The sequence below is a fragment of the Colletotrichum tamarilloi genome (assembly GCF_030869305.1).
Source record: "Colletotrichum tamarilloi strain Tom-12 chromosome Unknown Scaffold_21.1, whole genome shotgun sequence".
NCBI lineage: Eukaryota > Fungi > Ascomycota > Sordariomycetes > Glomerellales > Glomerellaceae > Colletotrichum > Colletotrichum tamarilloi.
The window spans coordinates 526,843-540,612 of record NW_026849404.1 but is presented as its reverse complement, the minus strand read 5'-3'; the positions used below and the strand labels follow the sequence as shown (position 1 = coordinate 540,612).

Genomic DNA, 13,770 nt, shown 5'->3' with positions numbered 1-13,770 from the left:
GCTCAACTGCCGATACTGAAAGGAGTGGTGAAATGCATTTGTGCACAGGTTCCCGATGATGGTGGTGTTGATAGTGACAGTACGTAGTCGAGAGTTGATCGTATGTCACACCCCTGGTCGCGAAAACTCGGCCATGTCGATCTTGTAGGCCGAGGCCCCGGTTCGCGGTCTGCAGGCGATCGTGGAGAAGATATTTGGTAGTGCCAAGATATATGCATACAAGTTACGATTGGACAGCTTGTAAGTGGTGTTTGCTATTAGGAAGGTGAAGCCAAATCCGGGGATGCTTTGTTGCTGGAGGCAAACAGGCCGATGGTTCGGAAGCGTAGCATTGTTGAAGGTCGCTAATCTTGCGAAGAGGTTTGCCGCAGCCACCATTAGAACTCGCAACAAACGTCCGATTAGGAAAGTGAGATATTATCAAGAGAACTTCTTCAACGCCCAGAAATGGAGTTGTTTGTCTCGTAGAAGTGCACGGCGGGGCTATCAGAAGACAGCTGGGCGGCAAGGCTTTCCGAGGCGTTCAATAAGGCGCTGCCATCTCTTCGGAGGACGGCAAGTAGTGCATTCTAGGATTCGGACGACGTGGCATCAGCTAGCGTTGATCGACGTGGTGTCCGCATATACGGTGGCATTGTGCAAGGCTTTTGAGCGCAGTGATGCTGAAGGCGACAGGATATCGGCAACGAATATGTGGACGGTGGACAGAAGGGACGTCCACGATGGGATCGCGGGGAAGGCAACCTCAGGTACATACCTTGGTGCCGGCCAGAGTGGGTCTATCATGCTAAGCGAGGGCGAAATGGTGTGGAAAGAGCAAACAGCTCACTCGTCGGTGCGGTCCTTCCCATTTCGGCCCTTAAATCTCAACGTGCCTTATCCGATCTCATCATTCATCATGAGTTTCAATATGAGATCAGCTCTTGAGCAATCGTCGTTAATTTGTCCCAACTGTGCCACTCAACAATTCCATCTTATCGGAAAGCAAGAAGCAATTCCACGTCATCTTTACACCTTCACAGCCGCCATGTTTGTGCAAACACGATAACTTGACAAGGAATAGATTGTGTCCGGAAATATATGCCTCTCCGATGATTTCTCCCTTCGTAATACCCAAGGGTCTTTGGGGATTCCTCATCAATTAACATTACGCTCGTCAATAGAGATAGCTGAATCCGACATAGAACGTCCTTTCTTCCACCGCTCACCCTGCCAATTCTCATGGATCTACTGCTGACCGCAACTGTTGAAGAGGGAGGATCCGGATCGCGAAACACTGCTAGCGGTCATGCCGATTTGCTATGTCGACCGCTCTCATCATCTCGCGAGTCGAGCGCCGTGTGAAGCTCTCTCATCGCATCCGGAGGATCTATCGTCGCCTCAGAAAAGCCTGATCCATATGATTCTCCAAAGAAACTCAGTGGCTCTTGCTCTCCTTCTCCTGCCTCTTGGCCGCGACAATGCCATCGAACCTCCAGAAGCCAGGAAGTCCCTCAAAGAACAGACTTCCGATCCACGTCCACCACAAGCCCGTTCCAAACTCGATGCCGTGCCTGTGAAGCCTCGTGCGGTGGAACCAATAGCACTCGCTCAGGTGGATTCCCAAGACGGGCAGAAATATGGCCTTGACCAACCACCGATAGAACCTTGGACCGCCGGGGAACGCGGTCTGGAGGAAGGACCAGATCGGCGTGCCGGGCAGCACAAACCCAAGCGTGAGCCAGCAGACAAAGTAGAACGCAACGGCCCCAAACACAACCACGTCAAAGCCCTGCGGCGGCGCAAAGTGCCCGACGGTGATGTCGCTGTACCCCAGCGCCTGCTGCGACGCGCGCGCCATCTCCACGACGGCGGGCCGCACGTCCTCCCACGCCGTGAGGGCCGGCTTGAATTCGATGAAGAACTCCTTGCCGCCGAGCCCGCCAGCCGCGATGGTCATGCCTTCGAAGGTACAGTCCTTGAGCCACGGCGACGAGGCGGCGGAGCGGCTGAGGCCAGCGTAGTGGCGCAGGTAAAGGGAGAGCTCGCGCTGGTGGTCGCGGTTCATGTGCGTCATAATGCGGTCGCGCGGGGAGGGTGCGGACGTGGGATCCGTGGAGGATGAGCCCATCGCCGCGGCCGAGCCTGAGGAGGCCGTTTTTACATTGCCCTGGCGTGCCATTGCTTCGAATTCCTGATTGGGTGCCGGTAAGTGGGAGACGGACTTGGCGTGCGGTTCAAAAGAGAGTTCCGATGAGTAGATGCGCTTATTGGTATTGCTGCGATGGGCCAAGGTTTGTTCCTCTGCGGGTTCCTGGAGCCTAGACCGCACACTAGGTTTGCAAGGAAGCTTAGAAAGCGAAATCGAAATGCTCCGGTCGAGAGAATTGGGGTGAGTGCGGGAGACTCGGGGGGAATAACCGTAGGTGTTAGGAAAAGGGGCCTGTGAGGTTGGTCGTTGAGTTGGAAGAAGAAACATTGAAACCAACGGCCAGGAACCAACAAAATTGCGGCAAATGGTCTGTGCGATCCTTGTCCTTTGCAGATGTGGTTCGGTGTTCACTTCTACGCCTTGCGTCAGCTGTAAATGTGCATGGTCCCCCATGGACTTGGGCTTCAGGATTTTCTTCTTTTGAAGAAGCAGCGATGACCCAATGCAACTTCAAGGTTGGACCGATAACTTGAACCGAGAGAAAGAGAAGAAAGCGGTGCCGTCGCCCTGACAGCTGTCAAACTATCTGGTCTTGTGGGATGGCCGACGACCAGGGCGCTGGAATGGACTGAACACGTTCACAGGTTTCAGGCCAGCACTCAGACACGAACACCGATTTTGTGCCTCGCTCTCGGAACCTCAAGAAAGCATGGTGTTCCGAGTTTGTGGGCCACGTCACCGGCTTCACCGCTCGGAAAGGTATCACTGTCTCAAGTAGAGGCTGAGAGGCAACGATCCGGACTCGCATCAGAGTAACAACGGCGACTCGTGATGAATATAGTCGTCACATAGCCTGGAAAGCCCCTGGGTCCTTGGAAGATTGCACTTGCGGCCAATAGTATATCGCATCGCAGGCTGCATGTCTTTTTAAGATCATACTGCCGTCACGAGAGAAGTGATATGTAGAAGAAGCCCATGCGCTTCGGATGAAGCCGCCGAGCGCCTTGGAGCCGGTCCGGGCCTGACTGTGGGTCTATATGGTGGGGTGCGGGGTAACAGTCAGCCAAAAGCCGGTCCGGTCCCGGATCTAACCCCGTTCGAATGTGCCGTTGCTGCCACGGATGATATTGCCTGGCAGTCGTCCAGAAGAATGATTCATTCACAGATTCTTCTCAAGAAACTTTGGAACAGCCTTCAGGCACACGCAGGATCACGGTCTTCAAGATGACATCCGACAAAGCGCGCGTCCTCCTTGTCGGATGTGGAGGCATCGGCACAATCGCCGCTCTCAACCTCGAAGCCGGAGGATTGGCTCGGGTCTCCGCAGTCCTCCGCTCCAACTTCGATGTCGTGAAGCGCAATGGATTTACGATGAAGTCTTGCGAACACGGCGACAAAGAAGGCTGGCGGCCTACCGAAGGTCAGTTCCATTAACCTGGTTTTCTTCTCACCATGTCGCTCATGGTAGTCGCGATCCCCTTAGTCTTGAAAAGCGTCCCGGCATCAACAAACTCGGGCTCTGATAGCGTTTTTGACTACGTCGTTTGCTGCACCAAGAACGTCCCAGACGCCGGTCCAAGCCTGCCAGACATCATCGCTCCAGCCGTCGTCCCAGGCCGGACGGTCATCGTACTCATCCAAAACGGCATCAATATTCAACTACCCTTCTTCAGTCGCTTCCCTACAACCATTGTTCTCTCTGGAGTAAGCCGCATCGACGCGCACGAGCATTTACCAGGCGTCGTCGAACAGAAGCAGCCCGATCTCCTCCACATCGGCGCTTTTCGCAACCCCAACATCGACCTGGAAGAACAGCAACACGCCGCCAGACGCTTCATTGAGATGTATAGTGCCGGAGGTAAGACGACATGCCTCTATAAGCCAGACGTCGATTTCGACCGGTGGATCAAACTCGTCTACAATGCTTCGTTCAACCCCATCTGTGCTTTAACGAGGGTGAACGCTAGCCAGCTACGGACGGCGGATGCTTCCATGAACTCTTTGGTCGTACCGGCCATGAAAGAAGTAATCGCAGTAGCTGCTGCTACAGGCCACAATATCCCCTCAAGTGCCATGACACAGGCTATAGAGATGAATCCAATCGATGAGAATATCGAACCCAGCATGCAAGTTGATTTTGATAAGGTATGACTCCTCCACTTTCCCCTCCACCCATGAGCTTGACTTGGTACGGCTGTATTCACTGATACTCTCCAGGGAAACCTGATTGAGCACGAAAATATCCTTGGTGAAATCTGCCGAGAAGCACACAAGCGATCTGTAGCAACACCCATCTTGGACGTACTCTATGAGCTCTGTCGTGCGCATCAATGGGGTATCAAGAGGGACCGCGGCTTAGCATGATCACTATGGGGTCTTTCTAGTATCAGAAGATGCCTCAACCCGTCATTACCATACCAACGATGTGACTAGGGTACCTTATCCTCAACTGTCGAGCCATACTCTCAATTAGATACTTGTGACCGAGGGGCTCAACAAAAAGTCGGTCCACGCCTGCACGCAACCAAAATGTGTTTTCCTGGACCGAAGATCATTCAATAGCCTCAGTTCATCAAGACTATCGATGATTCGCCCTAATTCACATCGAACAGTGGAGACTTGAGAATAGAAAGTTCACAGTCGTTGGGATTATTGCAACGGCGTTGGCCCGAGGTGAGGGGGTCAACCTCTCACTCCCTTTTCTGATTGACATTACGGATCATCTATCTGCGTAGATCATGAACATTATACTCACATCACTTCATTGTCGAATCTAGGGAAAGCCACCAAGTATCCGACCAACATGGGAAGAGATGGTCACAAAGGTGCCACAAAGCTGAGCCAAACTTGCTCATCTCAGCGGTTGACCCCTCAATTCGTGATGTTGCAGTGATCATCGTGTAGCTGCTCTCAAACCAAGAATTGCTCTGTTACTACGCAACGATCAGTCTGCAGTGCCGTAAGATAAGCTGGGCTACCCAACGACACACCACCCCATCCCTCCAAGCCGAGCCCTTCAAGATACCTCTGGCGTCTCATATGACGGGACATATGAGACGCAGAAAACATGCTTGTTCAACGGCAATGACAAACAAACTTCTTCTCTGCATCTTTCTCCCCGCCTTCTCCCCCCGATCATAAGTCACTCCGCCGAACGGCCAAAAATCGCACGCGGAGCCGGATCATTCCCTAACTTATCGACCAACCCCCATCCCCTCTTACGAAACCTTGATGGAATCAGGCCATTATTGGGACGAGAATCTTCGGGCACGTTATGAGCTATTTTATGTACACGTACTTTACACCAGATTCATCCTTGTCAGCGGCCCACGCGGTGTTCAGAGAGACGTTGAAATGATGAAACAAGCCCTAGTTGTGGACTATGGGAGACCCCGGATGAACGAACGCCTTTCTTGGCAAGTAAATCGTCGTCTGATCGTCGGATTCGAGTCGGTCTTCGCTCGATACACCTTATTTTGTTGCCCTTGAGACATCTATCTTGTTACAATCGATCAAAATCTGCTCGTCTTAGAAGCCATTCAGGTATACTGATAGCTAAACATGATATTACTTTTTTCACTATATCCATACATGTTTTCCTGTAGAGAATCCCCCTTGAGTAAATCCAACGCCTTGCGATGCAATGGTATCATCCGTCTCCTAAGTACTGTAGTTTCCAGAGCGAAAACAATGCAAAAAAATCGAATCCCCTAGACCTGCTCGTGTATGCCTAATCGTCCATCCCATCTGACGTCTCAGAATGTCTTCCCATTTGCGTCGTGGATAGTTGTCGTCGTCCTCACATGAATCCCAGATTCGATAGAGCTCCCCCTCGAAGCAGACTCCCCATCATGGCACCGGATCTGCGTCCTAACCTCGCCCCGCATCTTGTCGCCCAACTCCAGCTCGATCTCGCTCTCGTTCGGTTCCACGGTCGTCGACCGAAACGAGAAGAACTTGCTCCTCTTCTCAGCCATCCTCCTCGCGGCCCTCGCTTCACTCGCGGCGTACTCTGCGTCGGCGACCTCTTCGTCCCTTTCGTTCATCGCGTTGTAGTTTCCTTCTCCGTCTCCATCGCCATCTTCGGCCGCCTTCATGGCGTACGCCTTCCGAGATGACGTGTTGGAACTTTTCTTCGGCGCCGAGTGGGCCCCCGCGGTGCCAATCGTGCTGAACAGCTTGGGCCAGCCGCGCTTCAGCAAAATCCGGAGCGCGGGGAGACACACGACAATCATGGAGACGGAAGCCTCGAGACCGGACCAGATGAGGGGGTCCGTGAAGTCCCACGTTGGGTTGAGTGATTGCGTAAACGAGACGATGTAGCGGAGCCGGATGCATGAGGTGATGAGGACGAAGATGCCGAGACTGAACATGAACAGGATGCCTATCTTGGAGCGTTTCGAAGTGTTGAGGTGCCACAGCAGCGGAAGAGGCAAGGCGAGAATAATGAGGTCGTGGCTGATGCTCAGCCCAGCAGCCACAAAAACTAGTGTGTTGATGTTCAGACAGTGGTGCGGACCGTAGTCTCCTTTCCAGCCAACCCAGTTGAAATCCAAGGGGATGCACTGGAAGATCTGCATGAAGAGAATCACCGTGGTCGATATTATGATGAATGTCATGGTCGCGTACGTTGCCCATCGGAAGGACTTGTTCGGAAAGATCCTGAGGTAGAAGAAGAGTACTGAGATCTTGGTTAGGCCTAGGCAGGCGAGGTACATGCTTTCGTCGATGAAGAAGAGCTGCAAAGGTTAGTATCTGATGTATCATTCGTGTGTGATTTTCCCTCTAACCTTTAATCCTAAGGTGAGTTCATCTGGCTCGACCATCCAGACGTCTTCTCCAAAGGCAACGTGACCGGCTGTGTGGCTGTTAGTAAGGACCATAGGATCGAACAAATGCTAGACTTACCAAGTTGTCCGACGACGACAAAAACGACAAACATAGCCTATAGTCTGTCAGAATATGCCCACTCAATATTTATGATCGATGCAACGTACGCCGCAAAACATCATGATCCAGTCGTCGGCCTCGAATCGATGCATCGTCGTCCACCTCGCGTATAACCGTAACGGAACCACAAGTATCCCGGTAATCTGAAGGATGAGTGGTACCATGATGTCCACCTTTCGCTCACGAACCGGACGTTGGCATGCTTCAGCTTCTATCCTTGCAACCTCTGTGTTCGCTGTCAGTTCATCTTCTGCATCTGTGATTAGTTGATAGGAAAGCCTTACCTATGGCTTCTAGCTTCTTGCACCGCTGGACGAGACATGTTTGCACGCTCATCCGCAGGTCGTAATCACTGCATATGCAAGTATCGTTTGTCGCAACCTTACACGCCGATAGTGGTAACTTTTCGAGTGTACACTCCAGCTAGATGATGGGAATGATGTCAGCCAGGTCTCATAAATCTGAGCAATGGAAGGGGGAAAACCCACCCCACATTGGGGCAACTTGGCCGCGAACTCCAACAGAGAACCTTGCACAGCACCGAGGAAGGCGACTGCGACGCCGAGCAGTAATGAATGTCTCATGGCGAATGATGCTGGTGATGGTGTCCGAGAGGGCGGTAGAGAAGGGAAAGACGGAAAGAGACAGAAAAGCGATCGTCGTGACCAGGACGAATCTGCCTCAAATGGTTCGACGGACAACCACAGACGTTTGTCATATCAACTAGGACGATTGGGGGCCGGCCAACGTGGGAAGGACATCTACGATATAAGGCAGCGGATGCATGGGCTGCCGTCCGAGCAGGCACCACTTCTTCAGGGGAAGCTGCCGGGAAAAAAAAGCCAATGACAAGGGCAAACTCTAAGGTTAGTTGGGCACATCCGGTCTTAGTGTGCTAATTAGTTCGTGGCCTATTAACTCCTAGTGAAGTAAGCCCATCTGGGTAAACCAAGACAGTCCGGCCGGGGAGGAGGGTACGGGTAACGGGTTCGAGAGTCAATAACAAAACCAGTAGATAGCCAGCCTACCTTACTTGGCTCCGCGAAGCCGTTCTCCAACAACCCATTCTAAGAAACCCCCAGCATCCTTACGCAGATGAAGCCTTCACACGCGCATGGAGGAACTGGAAAGATACAGCTGTGTCATGGATCAGGGGTCTCTTCCCGTCGAACCTTCAGAGAAAAGTCTGTGATACCCTTTTTCGTGCGGGTGTAACTGGTCGATGAGCCCAGTCTGTGGTTGCGGAGCCAAGGATCGACGGGAGAGACAATCGGACCTCGTGGCAGTGGGTCCTGCGTCCATGCGTTTGGTGGTGATTTGCTTGAGGTTGTTCCGGGCGCGACGATTTTGTGCAGGTCCCGTAGTACCGGAGGTCAGGAATGCTCCTCTGGGACTCTCGGGGGTTTTCCACCCATCGCCATCATGGTCTTGCCGTGGAGGAGCAGGATCAGGAACATGAGCCTGCCGCGAAGATGAAAAGCCAGCCGGTGGGATGAGACTACCCCTCCCCCCTGTCTCTCTAAAAGCCACTCCAAAAAGTAATGATGCTCGCCGACCTGAAGAGAGCCCAAATCATTGTGCTCTGTGGCTGTACTGATCATGTTTGCCTTTTTGCACGGCAGGCTTGCTAAGTTTCATCGAATTTGCGGAGAAACCTCAGCACAACACGGACAACACCATGAGGCTAGAGAAGAAAACGCGGTGCCTCGAATCATGAGCCTTACCTCTATCCCCACTCCCACTTGCGAAAAGCTTCCTAATCTTCTTTGTGCAGTGCCCTCCCGTGCCTCCCCACCCGAAGGAACAAAGGATGAACAATCGCGGCAATTGAGAAGGCCTTGAGTGTATGTCCGTGCCTCGGGATGGTGTATGTAATCAAAATGCAGCGTCGATCCATGCAGGGATACAAGAGTCTCGGCCAAAGGGCCAAGCCAGACAGACTGGCATCGGCCATCATTCTCAGACTTTCAGATGCATCTAGCACGGGAGAACCAGAGACCAGCGCAACGCCAGGCGAAATTGCTAGCGCAAGAGTGGACACGGCACTCACATCTGATCGAGCATCGCGCAGTCTGTCGGGATGTTCAAGCGGCACCCGCCAATAGTTGGTATATTGGGTAATTGGCTTCCCTTCTTGAGTCCAACGGGAGGCTTTTGTTACACGATGGCAAGCTGGATACGAAACAGTGGTACAGAGACGGCTTCCAACGTGCCAAAAGTGCCCGTCAGCAAGTCAAATAGCAGCATGCCCGTTGCGGGTAACGCTTCTTTTTGTGCTTCGGTTGTGCCGACGCGTGATCGTCAACTATCTCTTGATGAGAGGAGGAAATGTCTCTCCCAGAACTGTGTCGGCATCCACGCCCCACGGCTACATGCATGTCTCTCTGCCTGCGGGGGATCTGCAGGCCCGGCACTTCTCGTAGCATACGGTTCAAACTAGACTACCACCTTGAGGGTTTCCCGTGGTGACGTCGAAATGCTTCGAGAGCGGGGGATTTGGGCGTGTCTGGCGGTGGCTCAATGGCAGCCACCGGGCGCAAGAATCGGCCTTCAACAATATGGAGGGAAGTAAAATTTCGTGCGTAAAACCCGGCATATTCATTCCATAGACATTCCACGACGGATCAGGGACTAGATTCCCTCGTGTTGTTAGTGATGCGCCGCTCCCTCCAACTCCTGGCGCTAGTACGCAAGCGCGAGGACGGCTCTACCTGGAGAACGCTAAGATGGTATTATGCTCTGCAAGTCGCATCATTGATGGCTCAGCGGGTGGCTGGCGTGGAACTTTGTTGGCATGGATCGGCGAGTCGGCGCGATTGGGCAGACTGAATCAGTTTGGATGTCAAGAAAGTAGGCACGATTGAATGAGCACGTCAACATAGTTCACGATGGTAGTCTTGTGCTCGGCCTGCGTCTAGAAGAACTACCACGATTCAGAAGCATCTTCTAAATGAGGAATCCATCTAAATCAGGCTACTGTTTTGACGCTTCAAATAACCTTGAGTCATATGAAGACACGGGAGCTTTTCCCGTTAGCTCACTTCTTGCGAGTCCGTCCGTTCTGATTCCGCTTCTGTGCCGAATCAATTCCCGCTTCCCGTTGTTCTCTGACCATGTCTCCATCGATCGTCTCAGGATTATAGACGACTCATGAGAAGGGCGATGCTGCGGGTAGTGTGCATCTCCCGTCTACCGAAATTGCTACGGATTGACCAGCTCTTAGTCCATCTTGAGACGGACCGCGAGATCAAGACATTCTCTTTGCCGGACGTTCCGCATCTTCCGGAGGCTGGTCCGTCGACACAGTTCGCTGACGGGTCTTTCGAGCTGGCATCTGAGCAGGTACGGACTACAATGAAATGCCTTCTTCTCGCGCTTCAGGCAAGGCGACAAGCCAGATCGATCTGGATCGATAGTAAAATGGAATAGATTGATTGCGACTACATATGTCCGCCATCCTTTCGTCTCGCCGTTGAAACTTGCTGCTCAAATGCCGCGAGGCGCAGGCCATGACGCCGTTGGCGACAAGCCCGGCTGTGTAACATGGGCAAAATGGTATAACGTGGGCAATATGGGACCGCCGAAAAGCAGGACTGTGGCGGAGGCTGTCGAGGTGTTACAAACAATCACATTCCCAAGCTTGAAAGATGTCTCAAGCCTACCGTCGGCCAACCAGCCTCCGAAAGGCGTGACGCAAACGGACTGGCATTTCCAAACTCTGAGTTGTCGACAATCGAAATCTGCTTCCCCATCATCATCGACCCGGGACACTAGAGCGCCGACTCCCAGCTCGGTATCTCTGGAGAGTACCACATGCGCCAAGTGCATCCCAGACATCGAATTCATTGATTTCATCGGTGTCGACTCCTACACTTTATGCTTGAGGACCATCCGGTGGCTTGCTCTAAAATAGCCATCCGCTGACCGTCTGGGGTATCCCGCGCAAAGATTCTTTGATGGACCTTGGGAGATCGTCCAGCGTCTTTATGATAAGCTGGGAACGTCTGTCATTATCAGATGGTCGAGTAGCTCAAATCGCAGAGCACATCGCGCGTTTATGTTCAAGATATTGAGCTGTATCAACATGGATCGAAAGATCGTTTTCTCGCGACGCTAATCTGGTTGATAGTGCCCATGGGGGTGGAAGATGACGGACTCGAATTCCTCCGAATCAGGCAAGACGTCTCAACCTTGCGTGTGTCCCATATGATATTATGGCTGTTCCTTGAACAATCCCATATGCGAGCCCGTGGGATGAGCTTCGGCCTCGCATCCGACCAAGTCTATTGAACGGCTTGTGGGATGTACTGAGGTTGGGAATTGGCATCGTAAAGAGTACCATTCCCGTCGTATGGAGTCGGCTGGTTGTGGAAGACCCATTGTAGACGAGTGTGCTCCAGAATTGGAAGTCCACTGGAGCCATTGAGAGCAAGATTCGGGGGTGGGTAGGGACGGAACTTGCTCGCATCCCCATTAAGTGGTCCAAAGTACGATTCCGAATTGTTCACGGAGGCCATATTGGGTGGATCTTTGTTCGGTACAAGCACTCTGCTACCGAGGTCTTGCACGAACTGAAAGATATTGGCCCCAACGTCGTACCGGCCCAGATTTGGCGTCTCCCAGTTGAACTGGACTGTTGACAACATTGAGTAGTGTGTATAGAAGGTCTTGTCTTCCGTCCCTCTCCTGTCTTGGGGGAGTGCGCTGCCCAAGAGTAGTGACGCAATCTTGTTTGGTTTTCCGTGATCGTCAGACTCGTCGTAGGTGAGTTGGATGAGCGTGCGCTCTTTGAAGGCGCCCGGGACTAACATTGGCTTCAGGAAATCCTGTGCCCATTCTGTGGCATACTCCAGAGACGTATTGTGGCCATCGTTCATTTGGTTGGGAGACATGAATACCCATTGAGGCACCTTCTTCTTCTCGAAGTCGGTCTTGAAGTCGTCAAACCCTTCGATATTGAGCAGGCGGGATCCGTTCAGGTTGATGGAGTCAAATGACACGAAGGGGCTGATACGATATTAGCATCGGCGGATCCAGCAGGACCCTGGGCAAACCAACTTGTGTTTCCGTACATAGTCCCACTTTCCATCACCCGTTTGGCCATCGCTGGCAGCAGCCAAGTAACCTGGGCCAGGGATGTCTTCCATGTACGCCTTCCATGACAAACCCCTCCAGTCGAGAAGGTCCACGATGGTCGATATGTTTAACGGCAGTCGAACCGGTTCGTCATGGTTCAGGCCAAAGTAGTCTCCAGCAAGAGCTGCAATGTAGTTGGCCTGACTGGGGTGGGTATGGGCGTAGTAATTGGTGAGCAAAATCCCGTCCTTCTTGAGATCAGCAATGTGGGAATCTTTAACGACTTTGGCGAAATCCTGTTGAGTAACCAACGTTAGCGAATGGGGTAGGCCATCGAGGGATGTGGGCAGACGCGCCTGGTTTTCCAGCCAGATGGAAATAAACCGATCGAAGCCCCTGCCAGGGATGTGAAAGGCTCCGACGATCGCCAGCAATCCGGTCAGAGTAAAGAAAGAGAGAAGCATCGTACAAAGTCCGCCAAACACCGTTACTGCATCGCAATCATCAATCGGCAACCTCAAAGAAAGAAATCCCAACGATCGGGTGGTTTATTTTGCGAAAAAGCCACGACTCTTCGTGACGAGAAGCAGAAGAAACTAAACAATCGCCACGGGCTCGCATCCGCCCCGGTTCACGTCTCAGTGTGCTACAATACACCGGGGCCATGGCGGCTGTGTGTCGCGCAGTTAAGCAAGCATTCTGTGCAGTGTTTGACGTCGATCTCCTTGAAACGCTTGAACGCCTCCATGTGGCACATTAGCTCACGTCGGCCCATGCACCGATCTCGGAGCGATGATCCGTGGTGACAGGGATGTCTTGATCTGATAAGAAAATACTTGTGGGTTGAAGAAAAATCGCCGCGAGGATTGAAGGTTGCGGTTGCGTAGCCGCCGCTGCGTGGACGATCGCGCGATGTGGTGCAGAGTCCGCAGGTCTGCAAAAAGGTTTCTGGGCCTTTTGGTGTGGGGTGTCCGTTCGTGTCGACTGGAGCGGATGGGGTCCCCAATCTGCAAGGGAACGTGAATGGCCTCGACTCGTTGCAGCTGGGAAGACTTTTCTCCACAAGTGATTAACGACTGGCCCGCATGGCTGGCCCCAGTCCCATGTCTTGGACAGGAAAGAATCCTCAAAAGTTCAGAATCGGGGACATCCCACCAGAATGGCCAGAATGGATGGAAGGGTTCGGGATTCGGGACCCGACAACAACGTTGTCCGTTGGAGCTGGGGAGAACACTGTTTGACACTTTCCCCGTTGAGATGTGTTGTTGCCAGCAACTTCCATGCTTGTCAAGTTGTCATGTTTGACAGATTTAGTGTTTTGTGACCTGTCGATCTCGTTCGTCGTCTCCCCCATTCACGTCCAGAGTCTGTCTTCTTCAGGTTCGAATATCCCTCGTTGTGATGCAGGCTTGCAGTGCACAGTGCAGACAACCTTGAACCGGATATTTCGACCTGATGAAAGAGGTTGGCGCCAAGGCATTCCCGAGGGATTGAATGACAAAAAAGATCCATTGATGGAGAAGGTCCATCGCGAAGACCGGGCTCGTCGGCAGGACTAGTGGCAGTCGGTGTGGCACAGCCCTGATTTCTGCATGGTCCGCCAGTACGGATAG

At 52.6% G+C, this 13,770-nt stretch overlaps 5 protein-coding genes across 5 annotated transcripts; 2 read left to right on the top strand and 3 right to left on the bottom strand.

Annotated features, from left to right (window-relative positions):
- Window positions 1–1,417: 1,417 nt before the first annotated feature.
- Window positions 1,418–2,161, bottom strand: CTAM01_07182 (uncharacterized protein; the record flags this gene model as incomplete). Its single annotated transcript, XM_060523207.1, has 1 exon — window positions 1,418–2,161. One exon carries the CDS (start codon window positions 2,159–2,161, stop codon window positions 1,418–1,420), a length of 744 nt encoding a protein of 247 aa, XP_060382338.1.
- A 1,194-nt stretch (window positions 2,162–3,355) lies between these two features.
- Window positions 3,356–4,495, top strand: CTAM01_07181 (uncharacterized protein; the record flags this gene model as incomplete). Its single annotated transcript, XM_060523206.1, has 3 exons — window positions 3,356–3,551; window positions 3,600–4,276; window positions 4,349–4,495. The coding sequence occupies 3 exons, from the start codon at window positions 3,356–3,358 to the stop codon at window positions 4,493–4,495; spliced, it is 1,020 nt and encodes a 339-aa protein (XP_060382337.1).
- Window positions 4,496–5,886: 1,391 nt separating this feature from the next.
- On the bottom strand, window positions 5,887–7,665 carry CTAM01_07180 (CFEM domain-containing protein; the record flags this gene model as incomplete). Its single annotated transcript, XM_060523205.1, has 6 exons — window positions 5,887–6,870; window positions 6,922–6,989; window positions 7,040–7,076; window positions 7,129–7,307; window positions 7,366–7,504; window positions 7,570–7,665. The coding sequence occupies 6 exons, from the start codon at window positions 7,663–7,665 to the stop codon at window positions 5,887–5,889; spliced, it is 1,503 nt and encodes a 500-aa protein (XP_060382336.1).
- Window positions 7,666–9,161: 1,496 nt separating this feature from the next.
- CTAM01_07179 (uncharacterized protein) lies at window positions 9,162–9,521 on the top strand (the record flags this gene model as incomplete). The annotated part of the gene is made up of 1 exon (XM_060523204.1): window positions 9,162–9,521. One exon carries the CDS (start codon window positions 9,162–9,164, stop codon window positions 9,519–9,521), a length of 360 nt encoding a protein of 119 aa, XP_060382335.1.
- Window positions 9,522–11,364: 1,843 nt separating this feature from the next.
- Window positions 11,365–12,621, bottom strand: CTAM01_07178 (phosphoesterase; the record flags this gene model as incomplete). The annotated part of the gene is made up of 2 exons (XM_060523203.1): window positions 11,365–12,088; window positions 12,140–12,621. The coding sequence occupies 2 exons, from the start codon at window positions 12,619–12,621 to the stop codon at window positions 11,365–11,367; spliced, it is 1,206 nt and encodes a 401-aa protein (XP_060382334.1).
- Between the last annotated feature and the right edge of the window lie 1,149 nt (window positions 12,622–13,770).